This window comes from Chiloscyllium plagiosum, unplaced genomic scaffold (genome assembly GCF_037043375.1).
Source record: "Chiloscyllium plagiosum isolate Xiang-an unplaced genomic scaffold, Cpla_swu_hap1 HiC_scaffold_9, whole genome shotgun sequence".
Taxonomy (NCBI): domain Eukaryota; kingdom Metazoa; phylum Chordata; class Chondrichthyes; order Orectolobiformes; family Hemiscylliidae; genus Chiloscyllium; species Chiloscyllium plagiosum.
In genome coordinates, this window is record NW_028270147.1 from 64,001,251 (window position 1) to 64,023,545 (window position 22,295).

Sequence of the window (22,295 nt, forward strand, 5' to 3'; positions counted from 1 at the left end):
GCCAAAAAACTGAAAGATAAAATTCATTTTGTAGAGTATTTCAGAATGTGAAGATATAATTACATGTAAGAAGGATGGATAGGTAAAGGCAATGTTTCTACATTGGATAATGTGAAAGAATATGGGAATGGTCATAATGAGACCAGACAGAAGATGTTTCAGGCAAATGATCATTCCTGATGAAGGGCTTTTGCCCGAAACATGGATTTTCCTGCTCCTCAGGGGCTGCCTGACCTGCTGTACTTTTCCAGCACTGCACTCTCGACTCTAATCTCCAGCATCTGCAATCCTCACTTTTGCCCTGATAAAGTGTAGAGACAGATTTAGCATTTCATCTTTGATATAACTCTTTTTAAGAAGAGTCTTCGTAAGACTTTTTCAAAGGAATCATATCAGACATGAAACATTAACTTGGCTTCTCTCTCCATAAATGTTGCCAGACCTCCTCAATTTCTCCAGCATTCTCTATAGTTGCTTCAGATTTCCAGCATCCACAGTATTTTGCCTTTGTACAAACAAGCAGATTAATGTCTGAGAATTAAAAGCCAAGACATACCTAGTGTCTTACAGGCAATATCTATGATGTATACCAGGGCTGCTAAAAGTTCTCAGCTGCTGGATGTGGGATAGGGAGGTGTGGAGAAATTCACTGGATGATTATAAAGGGCTTTGAGATGGACCAGGTGAATAGCTCAAGTCATGAAATTTTCCAATTGATAAGGCATGCTTTGAGAACAAAATACTCCAAACATGTAATTTTCACGTGGGGTGGAGGGTATTTTATGGATTGTAGACAGGCCTAATCTCCTTGGAAGCAGAACATAAGCAGTGCCTGAGAAGGCAGGCTGGTTAGAAAGCCCTCCTCAGTTCATTTGACTTCACTCCAGATGTTTCAAACACTATTACATCTTCCAATCCTTAACATCTAAGTCTGCCCATTTGTTCCTTTCCTCCCAAGTTCTTCATCTATCACTTGGCCCTTACCTAACTCCCCCTACCGAGAGCTGCTCATGCTCTCCTTGCCAGCTCATCGACTCCCTTGATCATTTTCCCCTAACCAAATCTCAAAGGGAGCTGGTTAGAAAGCCTGTCCAAATTTGCTGAAAGCTTATCCCAGTTGTTCTAGATATTGTTAGACCCTGTGGCCCTCATCACTCACACCCTCTCATGACTTCATACCTCTATGCCAACTCATGCTCACACACCCCTAAGTTTCCTTCACCCCATAGTTATGTGCCTCCCACCCACTGTGATGTCCCCATATAGCTATCTCCTAATAACTTGCAATGGTCTCATGCCATCTCTGTAGCCATTCCCTGGTATCTATCATGGGTACTGCTCGGGGGTCATGTGGAAAAATAAAAGAATTCTAACAATCCACTACAACACTTACTCATACACACTTGATTATTAAAAACTGCTGTTCGATAAATCCATTCAAAGCTTCTAAATTTCCTCAAGTGGTTACAAACAAACACATTTTGGTTCAAACCCCACAACAAAAGTAGCTAATCCTTCAACTCTAAACTGTCAATCAAACTGTGAACCCAACATTTCTGCTGAGATAAATATAGTTTTTGAAATTCATCCAAGCATTGATAATGGCATAATATCAGCCTCTGGGGAAACATCAGCAATGATCTCTATTGAAACTGCACAACCAAATGATAAGTTTCCTTCTAAGCTAAATGGCCTAGTCATCAAAGCAATCCAGCAGGGGTTTGTTTTAACTCTCACTGAAAACGTAAGGCTGTTTTTTTCATAAAGAGTGATTGAAAAGGAGTTTCACAGACCTTATCTGCCTTTCACAAGCATTTTGGTGTACTCAATCAATTCATTTATTTTCACATTACAGATTATAGCCCCTGCAACAGCCAGAATGAGGTCTGTTTGAACTCAGCACTGAAGGTCCGTTAAGTTAAGTTCTTGTTGAAATCCATCCCATCCTCTTTTGAACAGCAAACAATAGATCTTCAGAAATATGGGTGGACCTCCCATCCACCATTTTATAGATATGCAGAGAGTTCTGACACTACTAACCCTGTTTTTTTCTTTCCAGACCTGCTGAATATTTCAGTTTTAAGTTCAGATTTCCAGTGTCTGCAGTATTTTGCTTTTGTAATGCGAATATCAACCTTGGTTTAATTATATCATTCTTGTCTCTGAGGCAGAAAGTGTATGTTTAAGTGTTGGTCTTGGATTTAATTTTGTAATCTACCTGACAATTCAGTAGAGTACCGAGGAAGTATTTTATTGAGAGGGATGCTGTTTCTCAGATGTGATTTTAAATGAGGACTGTATGAGCTTACTTGAGGCAGTTGTAAAAGATCCCACAACACAGCTTGTAGAAGAGCAGCACAGTATTCTTGTCCAAATTTTAGGCTCATCCGCTAACAACAAATACAGATATTTTTGATGATTTGTCTGGTGTTGCCAGTTTGTGGGTTGTACAGTGCACACATTTTCTGCTGCATTTGCTGATTGTGACATTTTAAAAGCACTTCAGTAGCTGTGATGTACTTGGGGATTGCCGTGACATTGCATACATTATCAAACTACACTTGTAATTGTTTTCTGGAGGCAACCATGCAAAATTCTATATGTATCAAGAAAAGCAATTTCTATACTACAAAATTTGTTACTAAGTTTTGAGCTTTCTCTAAACATTTTTATCTTGCGCCAAAGGAAGAGAGCAGTTTTCTTTACTAGGTTATATCTTTGAGGAGTCGATACCACTGACTTTATGGATATCACAGCTCCAGCAAATCTTTCTAGGGCTGTTCACTTTGACAGTCAATATATCAACAATGTTTCACCTTTTCATTTTTGTTGAATTCAATTTTTAAAACAAATTTACTCTATCCATATAGATTAATATTGAAATACAACATAATAGCTGTCTTCTTTTGTCACAAACACATTGTAATAATTATTCTATATTCAGTTCCAAAACAATGTTTACCTTAATGGATAAGATAACTTAATGAATTTAGCACAGACTCATCGAAACCAGAAAGTCCCAAATAGATGCTCAGTTTGTGTTGAGTTCACTAATCTCAGTCCATGCCATGATAAGAATTTCATTAGCATCATAGACTAGGAGACAGACAGCATTCCCAGTCCTTATTGCAATCATTTGCCTGCTGCAAAATGTAGATCTGTAAATGTCATATACAAGGACAATCAATTTCAGATTGGCAAACTGCCTCATTCAAGGTCACATACATGCTGACATAAGAAGAAAGTCCTTTTGGAACAGTTATTGGATGATGTCTAACACATCCTCAACAATATCCTGGGAGTGTCAACAACTTCAGGAAAAATAATTGCAAGATTTTTTAGAAAGGGAAAACAAGAAGCAGTTTCTTAGAAATAAAGAACTAACAAAAAAAGAATTTAAGATGATAATTAAACTGGGTCAATATCTGGTTGCACTTTAAATTTAACTGGGTGAGATTATATTCGCATTTTATAAACAAGCATCCATATCAAGTAAAACAACTGCTTGTGCTGGAGATCTGAAACAAAAACAGAAATTGCTGGAGAACTCTGATTTCTGAAACTCTAGAGAAATTTCAAAGTTACCAGACTCAAAACATTAGCTCTGATTTCTTCCATCAGATGCTGCCAGACCTGCTGAACTTCTTCAGCAATTCCTGTGTTTGTTTCAATATGAAGCAGGCTAATTAACTAAAATGACATTGTTGGTAATGATGCTAAGTATAACTCCAGTCTTAAGGAGGATTAATTGTGTATATATAAATTACTAGTCAATACAAATATTTATAATTTACCAGTAGATTTAGATGTATAGCCAGTCACTGCTGAAAATATTTCTCCAACTGTCACTTTTTTCTACTAACCTGTATTACTATGTGTTTCTATTAAACTATTTTGACTTACAGGGTCTATTTTAATGTCAGCATATGTTCTTCAGTTGTGAATATTTGTCAATATTACCCTATTCCTAATTTTCTCATTTGACAATAAGCTAATTGACAACAGACAAGTATTGGCTGATTATGTTCTCACCTAATGTTTATACAGCAAAACTTTCTGTAACCTGAGCTGATTTTCACCTTTGGCTGCAGCCAGTTTAGGCACTGAATTTAGTTGTAATGCTCAATCGTTGCTTAGGTGAGATGGGAGAAACCTTCCCAAAGTGCATGACAGTGGGCGAGTCCCTCCACTGAACCTCTGACGACGGGATCATTCCCGGGTGGGCGATTGCTCCAGTCTTCGGTGTATTATGGTAGAGGTGGCAATCTTGGGCATATTACGGTAGAGGCCCCAGCCTGCAGTGTCCTCCGGCCGGGGGCTCTGATTTCTGCTGCTGCCGCCGCCGCCCTGATCGCTGATTCTTCTGCTGGTACAAATGGCCGAGCGCCGCGCCTTCGCGCAGAAAATCAGCAGGTAAACGATCTCCCCCTCCCCACCGACTGCTCCGTAGAACCGTGGCTGCCCCTTGAACAGCGGTCGGTCGGTAGTGGAGGCCTGAGCACCCCCGGCTGCCCAGCCCAGCCCAGCCCAAGTGGCCCCCGCTTTGTCACCCCCAGAGGAGCAAAGAAAAACCCTAGCATAGGGCATCGCATTTGCAGGAGGAATGATCAATTTGCTGCAACTAATAAACTATAATGCAGGAGATATATAATAACGAATAAATGCAAATGTTGCAGAATCATAAATGACCGATTGCGATTAAATCAGGGCAGTTTTAAATACTGTGCAAGAGCATCTTATACAATAGTAGCATTCACTATACAATCCACTGTAATGTGAGGAGATGTGTTGTGATACAGACTCGACAGAAAGCGCATCGCTAGGCACAATGATGGGATGTGGTGCACATTGTTTTAACACTACGGTGTGAAATGTAATCTGCAATCGAAATGCAGTCGGGAAGAACACTAGAGAAAATGTCATGATGGATACAGTGTAACTCAATAGAATACAATTTTCTTCACTGTGTACTAAATATTATAAAATAAACGGCCATCTGACATGCTGCATCAATAAATAGTGTACGTTATGTTAAAAAAAAGTACACGAGTAAATGGTACACGAGCAAACATTACAGTGTTGTTATTCCTGGTTCACTTTTACAGGATACAATTAATGCTGTTATTTTGTGCACAGGGAAACTGGTACAGCTAATATTTAAGTGTGAAAAGTAATTGAACTGTTAAAATATGAGTTTTTACACACGCAGGAAGATAATGAAGAGTCAACTTGAGCAAGTTTTAAATTGTTTTTAAAAAGATGATTGAAGTCCAGAATACACTTTTACTCATTAAATCTCAAGTAAATTTAAAGGATTATCAAGTGTGCTAATTCCAAGGAAGTCTGCAAAATATATATTTTTGAATTGAAAAAACCTTTTTAGTAACACCATTGAAACATGCTGCATCTGCGCAGAGATAAAATATTTTTAAAATGTTTCTGAAAATATTTCATTTGAAAGACTTAAAAACTATTTAACTATCCATGAGTTGTAATGTTTAAACTTTTTTCAGAATTATTACTTAATTTTGGGGAGGAATGGAATTTACAGAACTGTATTCAGGATTTACAGAAATTGGATCTTTATTTGAATCATTCTACATTACAAATGTGATTTTAAAATACTAAAATTTAAATGAAACAATGATGGCATTTTACACTATGCGATCAAAAATTGGAAAGTATGTTATTGACCATGGAATTTGTGGCTGGAGAATTTCATTTGTGGAATCCGCAGGAAATCCCAGAACCCAAAGAGGTGACACAAAAAAAAGGTCCAATTGTGGCCTGCAACTTCCAACTTGATGCATTCTGATTCTCAGCTTCTATCACTCATTTAAAGGTTATAATTCTGTGAATGATGTAAGTCTGGCATTGCTTCATTGCACTGCAACTCATTCCAAAACAACTTTTAACATCAAAGTTTAGAAAATGACTTTGAAGAATGATTTATATTAACTCTATTTTGTCCAATAATTCTAATAATGATTGGATGCTAGGGAAGAGTTTTATCCAAATGTAGTTTATAGAAATTAGCTGAGTAGAGGACAGCAGTACCTTTCTCTAATTAAGAATTATGCCTTTCCCATATAGCCATTGAGATCAGGATCAAAATATTTCCCAGATCATATATTTTTGACACCCAACCTGAAACCAGTTAATTCACCAGAGAGCAGAGTCAACCTTAGAATGTTCTCAGTTGACATGACTCAACATCAAAATAGCTAATGCTATTATTAGATTAGATTACATTACAGTGTGGAAACAGGCCCTTCGGCCCAACAAGTCCACACCGACCCGCCGAAGCGCAACCCACCCATACCCCTACACCTAACATTACGGGCAATTTTAGCATGGCCAATTCACCTGACCCTGCACATTTTTTGGACTGTGGGAGGAAACCGGAGCACCCGGAGGAAACCCACACAGACACGGGGAGAACGTGCAAACTCCACACAGTCAGTCGCCTGAGGCGGGAATTGAACCCGGGTCTCTGGCGCTGTGAGGCAGCAGTGCTAACCACTGTGCCGCCCATTGAAGGCATTGAAGAATTTGGGGTTTTCACCAGAAAAGCAAGAGCATTACAAATCATCTCCTGTACATCAGATTAAATTTAATTTGTAAAACATTTTTTTCCTGAAGGTTTTGCTTTGACCCATGTAAATTATCAAATTCTCTGAAATTCTGAGTCACCTATGATAAGTGTTTTATTTGCTAACTTTCATTATTTATTATTGCACCTGAAGCTGATACATATTGTAAACAGGGTTTAGCATGCCTTTGTTTTATACACATGATCCCACGTTCTCCATAGGTCAAATTTCATGGTGTCATTTCTAATGTTACTCTGACATAGTACTGTAGTACTTTTAACAAAAATGTTGATGTGTTCTGAATCTAACCTGGACACAATACAATATGCTTGAGATCCCTGATACAATATTCTGAAGTAGAGTATTTTTCTTCCATCTAGGACTGTAGCAGCTGAAGTAAGGAAGCAGATTTCTGGCCAATATGGTAGTTCACCACAGCTGCTCAAGAACCTCAATGTAGGGGCAAATATTTCTCACCATTCAGTAAGTTAATTTAAAAATTATGTTTTAGAATGTTCAGAAATTGTTGGCCTTTATTTTTCTTCATCAAATATTTTTGTTAAATCTGATGTTTCCTCAATTTTTAATTAGTAATCACACTACTGAAGAGTGTAGCTAAGCCATTAGAGAACAACAGTCTTATATTTGATCTCAGATGTATGCTGGGTTATTTGCTCCTCCATCAAGGTAACAGTAGGGTTTCTATAACCAGTTCCTAATTTTCTATACATCCATCCATACTGTAAAGTACTAGAGTGTGGAGGTTGGAGGAGGACGGTTTGAGCTCCACTGTAAAGGTATCTACAAACAGTTGTGATTGTTGACAAAACAAACAGATTACAATTATTACTGGCTGAGGATAGTAACTTTTCTTTAATGTAGGCAAAGTTTGAGATTCCGGATACTTCCAAAGAAACAAAATCTTTGCAATGATATGGTTTTGAATAATCAAATTAAACTTTACAGTTCAAAGTCCGAACAGTGAAATAATTTACAATTTGTAATAGGACTTCCATTCTAATGCCTACAATTAACATGAGGTAAATATGAGTAACAAGCTGGTTATATACCACACAGAGCGCATCAAACAGCACATGTTTTTAAGGCATTTTCCACAGATTTGTCTACCCCCACGTTAGTGACACGTGGGTAACCAAACATTTAGAATTTATTGAATTATTTTAAGCTAATTCAATTCTGTGACTTATGCTGGACTGCCATTATGACAATCTTTGCAAACACTGTATGTTAGCTAAGTTAACCATCAGTTTTTATAGCTTGTCTCTTCTGTTCTGATTCTATCAAAGAAGGTATACTTCTGAACTGCCATTTGGTTTGCATGTTTTGGCAATCAGTAAAGTCCGGCATTTTGAATAACTGGAATGAAATTGAAGATAATTGAAGATGTCCTTAAACCTCCCACAACTAAATAAGTAATTATTGAAACAAAACAATGAAAAACTTAAAATCTGAAATAAAACAGTAAAAGTGGGAAAAAAAGGATAGGTTAATCATTGAGTTAAAAGAGAAAAGAATGCTTAAAATTTAAAATGGAAACCTGTTGACAGTACTGGAAGATAAATATGTTGTATTAAATATGTTGTATTCACTGCTCAAAGAGTGGTCTCCTTTTTACTGGAAGAACAACTGAAATTTGAATGATTGCCTTGCCAAACATCCATTGTTTTAGTATAATAATGAACAATAATTTTAATCTTTTTTCTATTCTAAAGATAAGCAGATATATTAACTCTATTGATACTTGGTAAACTGTTTCCAACGTTTTATGTTGACTGATGTAGTTGATTGGTTTATTTAAGACATCTGCTTAATGTTTGTTCTACATATTTCAATGATTTGTCTTAGTTGTCCAGGTTTTGTGATCAGCGGCAACGCAATGCTGCTCACTGCTGACTTTGAAGAAAGCTGCCCATGAAGATCTAGCGATCTCTGTGGTGTGGATTTCACCTTTTTTGATGTTAATTTGCATCTATCACCAAATGAAAGGAGTCTACAGGTGTTCAGCAACAGTGATGTTGTCAAACAGGGTAATCCCGTTGAATAATTCTCATAGACAGCTACTCAGAATGTTGACAGCACTGAAGATACTTTCACCTTGTAATATAATTTTACGGGGAGCAAAATAAAAGTTGTGTTGTACATGAGTGATTAAGATAAAAATTGAAATATCATAATGCTTAAAATAGCTAATTTCAAAAATATATGAATTTGTTTTTCATAATTTAGAAATTTGAGATTTCAACTAATAGGTTTATCAGTGATAGAAATGTTATTCAACAGTCATTACGAATTTAAGATACCTTAGATTATACCTTATTCGATAAGGTGTGTCATTTTCAAGGGACTTTTTAGTGAAGCTAATAATTTAAACATTGAAGTAATTAATTATAGGCTGGAAGTACATAAGCAACACCTTATAAAGAAGCATTGAATCACTGACATCACCTTCTGGATTTCCACATTTAATTGCTCATGTGTGAATTCCATGATTTACTGTTTTTTCAGAGGAGTAATGATAGCTAATAGTTTTATTGCCATTTCTATTGCAAAATCCAGGCCAATGTAATAATGTGAAGGTTACTTTATTGTTATGACAGTGTGAGTGATCATTGTATATAAAGGACAACAGGTTGGGAATGGTTAGAAGTGAGGAGGAATTGAACTCTTGTCTCTTTTGTAAGGGGACTTCAACTGCGTATAAGCTGTAACACATAGGCGTACTCAATGCTGATAGTGTATGCCCAAAGTAAACTGTTCAATTTCCCACCGTGACCATGGCATTATTTGAGATAATATACTAAACTTCTAGATATTTCAGGATTCATTTCTTCCATGAGTTTGATAACTTTACCAATTTAGGAATCTGTTTTTAGAAGTTGAAATAAACAGTAAATTAATTTTCTTTAATAAATTAGAAAATGAGAAAACACAGGTAAAAAAATCATGAATGTAAAGAGGATGACAGGTGTGAAGTCGGGGGTGGGGGAAGAAATAATTTGTGGTGCATGATCAAAGAATTGCTATCAGTACTCCAGGATTTAGAGTTTTGAATTTGATTCCGAGGATGGTGAATGGGAAGGCAATCAGTTTGGAGTCCACTCCCAGGAAGATGATATTATTGGGCTCAGGACCTCTTCTGGACCCAGTGTTGAGGTTTTGAAGCCCATGGGAAAATTCACCCAAATGACTGACTGTATTTATGTGCGAATGGTTTCATAGCCAAGCATAATGTTGCCCTAACCTTGAATGGAACAGAAATTATTGGATAAAGATCACAAAAAAATGACCAGGATGAATCTTCTTACCTAGACCAAAAATGCTAAAATAAATTGTAGAGTCTCTAATGCCATTTCTACTGACATTAACTACCTTGTTGTAGAGCAATGTTTGATCTTATTGGCTGAATATGATCCAAAATCAACTAAACGTCAATTTTGGTGAGTTTCAAGAGGGTTTCTCTCTCCACGAACCCCGGTGAGATTTTTCATGCTATTCTCCGAAGCTAGCCTCATTACCGAGGTACCACAACTCTATGGCATCTTGCTTATCCTGTCTTCCCTCTTGCCAAAGGTGGAAGCACTCAAGACTGAAGGGACCTTCTGGATTCCCAATGGCAGTGCTAAATTTAAAACTTAGCCATGCATCTGGTCAAGCATTACCAGCCCAGAGTTGTTCTTCATTGTGCATGTACTGGGAGAGCAACCAAAGGAAATACTTCACAGGGCACATCAGTGGCATATTTGTCAATGTATTGCTAATTAAGAACAAAAACTACACAGGTTGCCTGATCTTGCCATCATCCTATCTAACGAAGTACGTCTATTTTCCCCAATATCCAGTGTGGTCTAATATCTTCTAATTGTTCAGTGTAGGATCACCACTGACTGGAAAATCTGCAAATGGTTAAAGACTGTCACTTACATTCAGCAACAGCAAAAATGAAGAAGGAACAAACAAAAGGTGTATTCGCATCTGGGAACAGATGGGACTGCTTGCATTTTGAGCAGTCATACTTTACAGTCAGTGAATGATAATCATATCTAACTCTTATCTATTGGAAGTGGGGGCCAATTAAGTCCTGTCTGGTTTGTTTGCCTGACGCTGCATGGCTCTGTCGTTGTTGAGGGTGATTTTCCTCCTGCTCAATGTCCTCATCTTCCTCCTCAGAAGCCAACTGCTGCTCTCCCAGATCTTCACAGTCCATCACATCCCCTGTTTGCCTGCAACGGTCACACAAAACACGGTATGCTAGGATTATGTGGCACATTTGTTTGGTGTGTAGATTAGATTACATTACATTACAGTGTGGAAACAGGCCCTTCGGCCCAAGTCCACACCGACCCGCTGAAGCGCAACCCACCCATACCCCTACATTTACCCCTTACCTAACACTACGGGCAATTTAGCATGACCAATTCACCTGACCTGCACATCTTTGGACTGTGGGAGGAAACCGGAGCACCCGGAGGAAACCCACGCAGACACGGGGAGAACGTGCAAACTCCACACAGTCAGTCGCCTGAGGCGGGAATTGAACCCGGGTCTTCGGTGCTGTGAGGCAGCAGTGCTAACCACTGTGCCACCGTGCCACCCATTACAAGGCTTCTCCCAAACTAATGCAGGTATTGCAACCTTATCTTCAGGAAGCTCATCATCTGCACCTCTGTGGCCCTATTTGAAGATTAGCCTGCATTGTCTCTACACTTGGCTGTATTCAGGGACTTGCATAATCGATTCATCAACCATGGTTGCAGAAGATAGCTCTCGTCCCTCCGTGAACATCCTGTGAGGCACCTGGTCCTGGACATTTATGATTACTCTTCCATACAGTGGGATTAAGGAGAGCCATGCAATGCTTCAACATAGACCTTTAACATAGGAACCTTATTCAGATGAATGTAAGGGAAGCCAAGTTGCACAAATACAGTATGAGATTCTCAGTGCTGTATGATTATTAATACCTTTTCCCTGACTGCCCAAGTCCCTGGACTGATGTAAGATGCTGTGTGGGACTGAAAAAGCACAGCAGGTCAGGCAGCATCCAAGGAGCAGGAGAATCGATGTTTCGGGCAAAGCCCTTCAAAGGCTTTTGCCTGAAGCGTTGATTTTCCTGCTCCTTGGATGCTGCCTGACCTGCAGTGCTTTTCCAGCACCACACTCTCGACTCCAATTTCCAGCATCTGCAGTCCTCAATTTCTCCTCCTGATGTAAGATGCTGCCTTTGGCTTACTGCGCTGGAAAACCCTGTGTGAAATCTGTCCGCTTTGGTCTGAGTGATGGCTGCTTCCCTTAGGCTTTGAGACATGGCCATCTGGTTGAATCATGCGCAGTGTGTGTGTGAGATGAAGTTGATGTATCCTGGTGCCATACACTCTTGTGGCTGATGACTGCTGGCAGTCATGACAAGCCTTTAAGCTCTGGCTGATAGAGTAAACAGCAAAAAAGGCAAGGCAAAGCAGAGATGCTGTGAGTATCCAAGTGGATGCGAGACGAGCAACCTTGAGATGCACCGTGGTCCATTCGATGGGTCCTCTCCTTGTGTGCAAAGTCTCCTGGCAGTAACATTGCTACAAGAGATGTAGGTGTGCTGCAAAGTCAGCACTGAAGTGCAGAACCATATTTTGTGTAAATTGAAGATGTGCCACGAGGGGGTAGTGGTGGTGGTACATATCTGCTATCAATATCTATAGACAGAGATGTGGTGGAGGGGCAGATGCTGGTGCGGGTGAGGGCAATTGCAGCCCATGGAGTGTGTCCTGAAATAATGGGGACTGTTGTCTAAGGTGAAGGCCAGAGGGTCAAGCAGCAAGTTAAATCATCAGGAACCCTCTATTGCTTTCATGTCAGGAATTGGCACATGCAGTTTTTATCTGGTGACTGGAGAAGTGGGAAGCAGATATCAAAGTGGTGAGGTTAGGTAATAATGGCATGCTAATACATGCAAATGGATGCAAATAGGCAACTAAGTATTCCTAATGAGATTCTTATCTTGCCATTCAAAACTTGGTCGGTGAGTTAAATATTTTGTTTCTCAAAACAGAGAACCATTTTTCTGCTGATCTTGCTCTATCTTCTCCACTGACTCACCATTGTCCAGATCGTTCAGTGGCTTTGACAGTTCCACTATATGTCTTTCCTAGTCTGTTACACCTTGGGTTGACAACGAGCAGTACCAATTCACCAAACCAAGTCACCTTGTTAGTGATTCAAAAACAGAAATAGATTAATTATATAACTGCTATTGTTTTTTGAAATGTAAATAATGCTTCATACAGAAGTTGATGAACAATTCCAGTGGTGCACATGCAGTAGACTATTAATATGATAGTTCTATAAATGTTTGAAAATGTGTAAGTACAATTGAAGTAGCTAATTATATTGAAAGTAGTTAACAGCTTGTGAGAAGTAAGTCTCAAGAGTTCACAATTATATCAACAGTAGACTGCTAAATTGGATCCAAGCCAGCTGATGAAGTAGAAAACAAGGCAAGAATTCAGCATTAATAGTTGGTCTATTCACAAGATGCACTTCTAGATCTCTGTGGGCTTTTGCCTGAAATGTCGATTTTCCTGCTCCTCGGATGCTGCCTGACCTGCTGTGCTTTTCCAGCAGTACCCTAATCCTGATCTCTGTCTCCTAACTATCCTTCAGTACTCCAGTATTTTAAATCAACCTTTGTTGACATGTTATGACACTGCTGCAGAGCAGGTGGGACTTCAGGTTGGACTTCCTGACTCAGAGATAGGGACACTACCTCTGTGCTGAACGACCCTTTTTTCCCATCAACCTCTTCAGACATGTTATCACACCTCCATGACAGGTAATTCCCTTTAATGGATATACAGTTGCTGAAAGACAATTCATCAATGCCATCTCATTTTTCTAGTTAATCTTAACCCCAAACAGGTAGCTCTGCTATTATGTTGTGGCTGTGTTCCTATGTGGCCCCACTCTGTACAAAAATCACACAATACTAATACACTTAAAGTGTTGACGATGTATTGCGTTATAGCCAACGCACTTGAAAAATTTACATTTTAGAAAAAGTGTTCCCTATTCACCCAGTTGCATTACAACCAATTGTGGAAGTGAGTACTGCAGATGCTGGAGATCAGAGTCAAGATTAGAGTGGTGCTGGAAAAGTACAGCAGTTCAGGCAACATCCGAGGAGCAGAAAAATCAACGTTTTGGGCAAAAGCCCAATTGTGTTAACGAAAGACGCCCTATAGCAGAAGTACCATTGACATCAACTGCAGTATAGGGCAGCATGGTCACTCAGTGGTTAGCACTGCTGCCTCACAGTGCCAGAGACCCAGGTTTGATTCCAGCCTCAGGTGACTGTCTGTGTGGAGCTTGCACGCGTCTGTGTGGGTTTCCTCTGGGTGCTCCAGTATCCCCCCCACAGTCCAAAGACGTGCAGATCAGGTGAATTGGCCATGCTAAATTGCCCATAGTGTTAGAAACATTTGTCAGAGGGAAATGGGTCTGGGTGGATTACTCTTTGGAAGGTCAGTGTGGACTTGTTGGGCTGAAGGGATACACTGTAGGGAAGCTAATCTGTAGTCTCATTTAGTATCAATCTGCAATCAACCATTAAAAAAAACACCCAGGAGCAACATTTTTAATGAACAAAGTTCTGTTCTTTACAGTTTAAGCAGAAGACCATTGAGTATAGAAATTGGGACACATCATGTTGTAATTGTGTAGGATGTTGCCGAGGCCACCTTTGGAGTACTGTGTATGGGGCTCGTTGCCCTACTATAGGAAGGATATTATTAAAATGGAAAGGGTTCAGAAAAGGTTTACGAGGAAGTTGCTGGGGCTGGAGGGTTTGAGTTATAAGTAGAGGCTGAATAGGCTGGGACTTTTTTCACTGGGGTGTAGGCGGTTTAGAGGTGACCTTATAGAGGTGTATAAAATCATGAGGGGCATGGATAAGGTGAATGGCAAAGGCCTTTTCCATAGGGTGGGGGAGTTCAAAACTAGAAGGCATATTTTTAAAGTGAGAGGAGAAAGATTTGAAAGGGACCTGAGGGACAACATTTTGTGTTGATTTGTGTGTGGAATGAACTGGAAGAGGAAGTGGTAGAAGCAGGTGTCGTTACAACATTGAAGAGACATTTTGATAGGTACAGTTTAGGGGGATATGAACCAAACACAAGCAAGTGGGACAAGTTTAGTTTGGGAAATCTGTATGGCAAGGACGAGTTGGACCGAAGGGCCTGTTTCTATGCCATATGACCCTATAAAAAAAATACGTGCTAAATCACAGATCTTTAGGGATGAGCAAAATTGATAAATAGAAGATCTTATAAAATAGCCTTGCATGCGTAAACATGACCCGACGGGTTTTTTATACTGCCAGTGTATCTTCTGTGATGTCAAGGTATGGCAATATTTAATTTATTCTTGGTATATAATATTCCTTTTTAAAAAGACTAACTGTCTTTTTCCAACTTATTGTTCTCATTTTTCCAAAGATGCTAACTTGTATTACAGTACCATAGCAACTGGCCATATTTTAGTCACTCACGTAAATGACAGTTCCTGTAAAGTACACTCTGAGTGTCAATTGGCAATTGACATGTGGAGTGCACAAGTGTGCACATTCACCAAGCAGTCTGAGAGCAGTGATTGGGAGTAGAAAGAATTGCCAAATTTTATTTTCCTTATTTAATTTCCATCACAACCCAAGACCACAATCTAGTTGCATTTCTACACTATGCATTGCCTTGGCTGATATCTCACTCCTCACAAACCAGAAGACCAATCTGGTATTGGCTGACATCTGTGATTTATTATATACTGGCTAAAATTGTTGAACCATCCGCAGAGTGGAGTATCACATCCTTTATTTCTTGAAGAGAAGATTTATATGTGGATGCCTTATTTCCTATTTGCACATCTGTGAGAAAAGACTTAATGATTTCACTAATTTTAGGATTTTAATCAAGTTGGACCAGTGAATTCCATTCATTTGACCTTGGATTTAGCTTTGCTAGAAGCTGACTATGAATTGGGTTACATGTATATAACTTTTCTAAATTGATTTGTTCCCTCTATAACTTCTAAGCACTTGGCAAAATTTCGCCGAGCTTGAGTTGGATTTTTTTCCTTGAACGCTCGTGGGGCTTTTTGACAAATGTGAAATCATTTAGATTTTTGTTTGCTAAATTAGCTTGACTCTGCTCAGTTTGTGAGACTGGGAATAGAATATTATGCACTGTATTGAATCTGAGTGATGCTTTAAAAGTTCTATTGGCGATTTTCTGATAAAGTCAAAGATTTCTCTCAACTCTTTGATCATTCTCTTGCATTGTGAACTTGTACCCTATGGGCTGAAATAAATACTAGTATTGCATGAATGCAGTTAATTTTTTATAATGTTATTCCTGCAATGTTAACCCTGTATTTTGTATCTTAATATATGAACTTGCATTATGATTGAACAATATTTTCTATACAGTGTTAATCTGTATGCCGCATCTAAATATTTGCACATCTTTAACAGTGAAAATATCCAAATCTCATTTTTCGGTTTGGCTTAATTAATAACTGTTCATTCAGAAATTCTGATTTGTTCAAATGTTTGACAGGTTTAAGTATAAGTAACCAAAGCAGCATATGCACATTAAATCCAAATAAGTCATCTAATTTCTAAAGTGAGCAATTTAGTGAAGAGAAAATGAAAAATAAACCAACCAAATCACTGCAATTATTTGTTTCAGACCCTTTCTCTTGATGTCTGACCCAGTTGAGGTGATGCTAAGAATGTAACATATGGTATGCAATAAAATATGGTCACTGTTTAATAAAATAGAATAAAATAAAATAAAATTCCTTGATGTCACAAGGAATTAAGGGCTACGGGGAGAATGCGGGTAAGTGGAGTTGAAATGCCCATCAGCCATGATCGAATGGCGGAGTGGACTCAATGGGCCGAATGGCCTTACTTCCGCTCCTATGTCTTATGGTCTTATGGTCTTAAAATAATCAACCGTATCTATATCATTGTGTGTATTATGTCTGAAATTTCTACAGTATAGCTTGTTTTGAGAGACTTCTATTTTCTAATGAATGGATTTATTTTCTTCTTGAAAGTTGAACTTCTCTTTTGTAGCTTGAATTCTTAACCTTGGTTTTATTAACTTGCACCCAAGTTCTGTTCATCTATTACTCTTGAGTTCACTGACTTACATTGGTTTCCAGTCCAGCAAAGCCTAAACTACCTTTGTTTTAAAACAAAAATATCAAACTGAATCATGTCTTTATTATTCATTGTTTCCCTTGGATTTAGGCCTGATTGCAAAACACTCTGGAGTTCTTTTATTATATAACCTTGTTAAATTTCAGAAGGATAAGGGTCATATAACCCCACACCATCTTAGTCACCAAGATTGCTTGTTTCCACCCAAGAACCATTATGGTTACTGTCATTGCCTTATCCTATTTGTTATTAAAACCTTTACCTCCACTCAACTATTTTAATGCTCTCTTGCCAAGCTTATACTTTGAGCTCTATGGAAATTTGATATAATTCACAATTCTATTGGTCACTTCATAACTCTCACCTCTCACTTTCGTTCATCCATCACCCTGAACTCACTGACTGACACTGGCTTCCATCCATCAATGCTTGGTTTCAAAATTCTCCTTCTTGATTTCAAACCCCATTCACTGCCTAGCCTTCCTATTCCTTGGGTTCTCCTCTACAATCCTCAGTTCTCTGCACTTCTCAAACTCTAACCTCCTGTGCAACCCTGATTTTAATTTTTCACCATTGACAGCGGTCCCTGCATCTCCCTAGATTCTCAGCTCTCAAATTCCCTTCCAAAATCTGTCTGCATCTCTGCTTCTCTCTTCTTTGTAATGAACAAATGATGAGCGGTTGAATGGGTTTCCCTCTTTTCCTGCTCTTCATTTGACCACAACAGGATTTAAAAAAAAATCAATGGATATGCTTGTCAATTCTGCGAGTGTTTAACTGTTTATGTGTTGCCACAATAAAAGGCGTGATTGGTTTTCTTGGATATTTTTATAAAAGAGAAGAGGAATGTTTTATTGATTTAATCTGGTCTAAGTAAAATGATTAAAAAAAAGCTCTTTCACATGCACGCAATCAACGTTAACATGCTGAATACAGAGTGGGAAGGGTGGATTACATAAGTTAGAGTCCAGTAAAATTGAAATTATTTATTATTATAAATTTGGTGACTTGGCAGACCTCAGGTTGAATTCAGTGGTTTTGCTGTTTTCACTTGGTACTCCTACTGCTTCTGACTTCTCTGTTCTTTTGGAGTCACAGTGTTGGGTTAGTTATTCTTAAATCTGTCTGTAGTACTTGTATTGTCAAGATCAGTAGGCATGCTTGGATAGCGAGAACAAGTGTTTCTCAATTGCTTGTCCAGTTCTATAGATTGGTAAAAACACAGAGGGTCGATTTTTCATATTACCTGCTCTCTTCAACTGCCAGTGATCCAAATAAAGTCATGGTTATGTATTCCAGTCACCTGGATCATATAATGTGATTATGTCTGAACACATTCCTTTCATAGCCAGAATCCCATTGCTCAAGTGGTGCCACTGTTTAAGAAGGGTGGTAAAGACAAGCCAGGGAACTATAGACCGGTGAGCCTGACCTCGGTGGTGGGCAAGTTGTTGGAGGGAATCCTGAGGGACAAGATGTACATGTATTTGGAAAGGCAAGGACTGATTAGGTATAGTCAACATGGCTTTGTGCTTGGGAAATCAAGCCTCACAAACTTTTTGAAGAAGTAACAAAGAAGATTGATGAGGGCAGAGCAGTAGATGTGATCTATATGGACTTCAGTAAGGCTTTCGACAAGGTTCCCCATGGGAGACTGATTAGCTAGCAAGGTTAGATCTCATGGAATACAGGGAGAACTAGCCATTTGGATACAGAACTGCCTCAAAGGTGGTGGTGGAGGGTTGTTTTCCAGACTGGAGGCCTGTGACTAGTGGAATGCCACAGGGATCAGTGCTAGGTCCTCTACTTTTTGTCATTAACATAAATGATTTGGATGCGAGCAAAAGAGGTACAGTTAGTAAGTTTGCAGATGACACCAAAATTGGAGGTGTAGTGGACAGTGAAGAGGATTACCTCAGATTACAACAGGATCTGGACTAGATGGGCCAATGGGCTGAGAAATGGCAGATGGAGTTTAACTCAGATAAATGCGAGGTGCTGCATTTTGGGAAAGCAAATCTTAGTAGGACTTATACACTTAATGGTAAGGTCCTAGGGAGTGTTGCTGAACAAAGAGACCTTGGAGTGCAGGTTCATAGCTCCTTGAAAGTGGAGTCGCAGATAGATAGGATAGTGAAGAAGGCGTTTGGTATGCTTTCTTTTATTGGTCAGAGTATTGAGTACAGGAGTTGGGAGGTCATGTTCGGTAGTACAGGACATTGGTTAGGCCACTGTTGGAATATTGCGTGCAATTCTGGTCTCCTTCCTATCGGAAAGATGTTGTGAAACTTGAAAGGGTTCAGAAAAGATTTACAAGAATGTTGCCGGGGTTGGAGGATTTGAGCTATTGGGAGAGGCGGAACAGGCTGGTGCTGTTTTCCCTGGAGCGTCGGAGGCTGAGGGGTGACCTTATAGAGGTTTACAAAATTATGAGGGGCATGGATAGGATAAATAAACAAAGTCCTTTCCCTGGGATCGGGGAGTCCAGAACTAGAGGGCATAGGTCTAGGGTGAGAGGGGAAAGATATAAAAGAGACCTAAGGGGCAACTTTTTCATGCAGACGGTGGTACGTGTATGGAATGAGCTGCCAGAGGATGTGGTGGAGGCTGGAACAGTTGCAACATTTAAGAGGCATTTGGATGGGTATATGAATAGGAAGAGTTTGGAGGGATATGGGCCGGGTGCTGGCAGGTGGGACTAGATTGGGTTGGGATATCTGGTCGGCGTGAACAGGTTGGACCGAAGGGTCTGTTTCCATGCTGTACATCTCTATGGCTCTATAAGTGATTATGTTTAATAAAAACATAAGAATTAAAAGCAGGCAGTTCAGTTTCTCGAGGCTGTTCTGCCATTTGATATGATCATGGCTGATCTCATCTTAGCCTCAACTCCACTTTCCTACCTGCTCTACTTAATCCTTTAACTCTTAGTATTTTTAAAAAAATCTGTTTCTCTCCCTCTTGAGATAGACATGGCACTGTTGCCTCACAGCACCAGGGACCCGGGTTCAATTCCAGCCTCAGGAGTTTGCACACTCTCCCCGTGTCTGCGTGGGTTTCCTCCGTTTGCTCCGGTTTCCTCCCACAATCCAAAGATATGCAGGTCAAGTGAATTGGCCATGCTAAATTGCCCATAGTGTTAGCTTCATTAGTCAGAAGGAAATGGGTCTGGGTGGGTTACTCTTTGGAGGGTTGGTGTGGACTTGTTGGGCCAAAGGGCCTGTTTCCACACTGTAGGGAATCTAATCTCTTAAATTGACTCATTGGCCCAGAATCCACTGCACTCTGCGGTTGTGAATTTCATAGATTAATGACAACAACTTCTCTTCATCTTAGTTTTATATCTCACCAGAACAAAACACCCAATATCCATTGTGTGCAGGACCAACGTAATTTACAAGATTCCATGCAGAGACTGCACAAAACGTTATACAGGACAAACAGGGAGACAACTAGTGATCCGCATTCATGAACATCAACAAACCACTAAACACCATAACCGGTTGCCCCTAGTAGCTATGCATACAGATGACAAGGACCACAAATTTGACTGGGACAACATAACAATAATAGGACAAGCCAAACAGAGGATAGCATAGAATTTCGAGAAGCATGGAACTCATCCATGGTCTCCATCAATAAGCACATTGACCTAGACCAAAAATACTGACCACTGCAATGAACAACCAGAACCGGCAACTGGAAGCAGTAGGAGCAAAATCAAATAAATTCCAACAGATGCAGGACAGCAGCACTTCACAGGAGGCTCCACAGCACTGAGGATGTAACCTAGAAGGCCAACTTCCCAGCTCGGCAAATATGCCTTGAACAACTACAACAATAACCTCTCATTGTAGATTTTCCTACATCTGGAAACATCCTTTTTCATCTACAAATGTTTTGTCGCCACCCAGTTGACTGTCACAGCTGACTTGCTAGGTGCTGTGTTAATGGAATTATTGTCAGATGGCAGATTATAAATTCTGAATTTGTAATTTCTAGGTTCCATTAACTGAGGCAGTTGATCCAGTGGACTTCGAGGATTATGTGTTAATGCACCCCCCAATAATTGATGCAGGTCCCTTGAGGGACTTGCTGGAATTTCCTCCAGATGACATTGAAGTTATCTACAGCCCCAGGGAATGCCGAACATTGGTGCAAGCTGTCCCTGAAGAAAGGTAAGATAAATAATTCCCAACAGTGTAACCAAAATAGGTGTAATCTTAATGTTAAATGTAAAAAGAAAAATTGTAACAATAAGATTATAACTGCACAATAGCCTACCACAGAAACAGAAAGTTTCATTGTTTAAAGAGTTCCATTTGAAACAATACATGCTGCTGATAATGATATGTCTGTTTATACATTTTCAAACTTTTCTGTTTTTATTTCATTATTTCACAGTTTTTATTTTATCTTTCTATAACTTAATTAGAAAAATGAGGCTGAAATAAAAGTTATTTACTTTGTCGAGCTGCATGTTTTTGATTATTTAATGCTAATTTTAAGAATATACTGGCAGATTTCAAAATCATGTGGAGGAACTAAAGAGGCAGACAAATCAAAGATTGGGTCTTATCAAATATAGTGTGGCTAGTTGTTTGAAGAAATTCCTAAGGAGATTGTAAATGTTCTGATTTGTGCCTTCAGTTGGAAGAGGAGAGAAACAAGGTAGCCACAGATTTGCACGTTTAAGTTCTGGAAAAGTTGGAGGTCGAGTGATTGAACGCTTGAGCAAGTTTGAGTTGATTTCTATATGCAAATTATTCTTGAATAATATAGAAAGGATCGGAGGATTGCATTTCTACAATGTCTTTTATGATCACAGAATGTCATAGAGTCAAACAGCATGGAAACAGACCCTTCAGTCAAACTAGTCCACACTAACCACATTCCCAAACCAAACTAGTCCAGCTTGCCTGCATTGGTCCATATCCCTCCAAACCTTTCCTATTCATGTACTTATCCAAAAGTCTTTTAAATGTAACTGAACCTGCATCTACCACTTCCTCTGGAAGTTTATTCCACATACAAATCACCCGCTGTGTGAAAAAGGTCTCCTTCAAGTCCTTTTGAAATCTTTCTCCTCTCACCTTAAAATTATGACCTTTAGTTTTGAATTCCTCCACCTCTGTGCTCGCCACAAAACTCCACAAAGTAATCGACAATCTTTATAGTCAGCTCCTCAGGTGAGACGTGTTTGACATTCAGGTTAACCATAAATCTGTCATACATTTTCAGAGCACACCTGAAACATTTGTAAGCAGTAACACACAACACACACAGCACTCACAGACCTATCTTGGAACTTCCTGGGAAGAAGATTAGAGCAGGATCTGAATTGTTTTCCACCATAGTTACTTGTGAGGAAAATCATTCGGTAACTTTGTAAATGCACGTAGCAAATGCAAAGCAGAATACAGGCCATTCTGCTCCACCAGCCTGAGTCGATGTTTAACTTCTTCCTCACAAAT

The 22,295-nt window shown here is 39.3% G+C and overlaps 1 protein-coding gene across 15 annotated transcripts in view; it reads left to right on the forward strand.

The window, feature by feature from the left end:
- The first annotated feature begins 4,265 nt into the window (after window positions 1-4,265).
- Window positions 4,266-22,295, forward strand: part of dock7 (dedicator of cytokinesis 7) — a 170,263-nt gene continuing 152,233 nt past the window's right edge. For all 15 annotated transcript variants that reach the window (XM_043699462.2, XM_087990702.1, XM_087990698.1 and 12 more), the window contains exons 1-3: window positions 4,266-4,413; window positions 6,974-7,076; window positions 20,824-20,999. In XM_043699462.2, coding sequence (XP_043555397.2) covers window positions 4,376-4,413; window positions 6,974-7,076; window positions 20,824-20,999 — 317 coding nt within the window. In that variant the 5' untranslated portion in view covers window positions 4,266-4,375. The remainder of the gene's footprint in view (window positions 4,414-6,973; window positions 7,077-20,823; window positions 21,000-22,295) is intronic.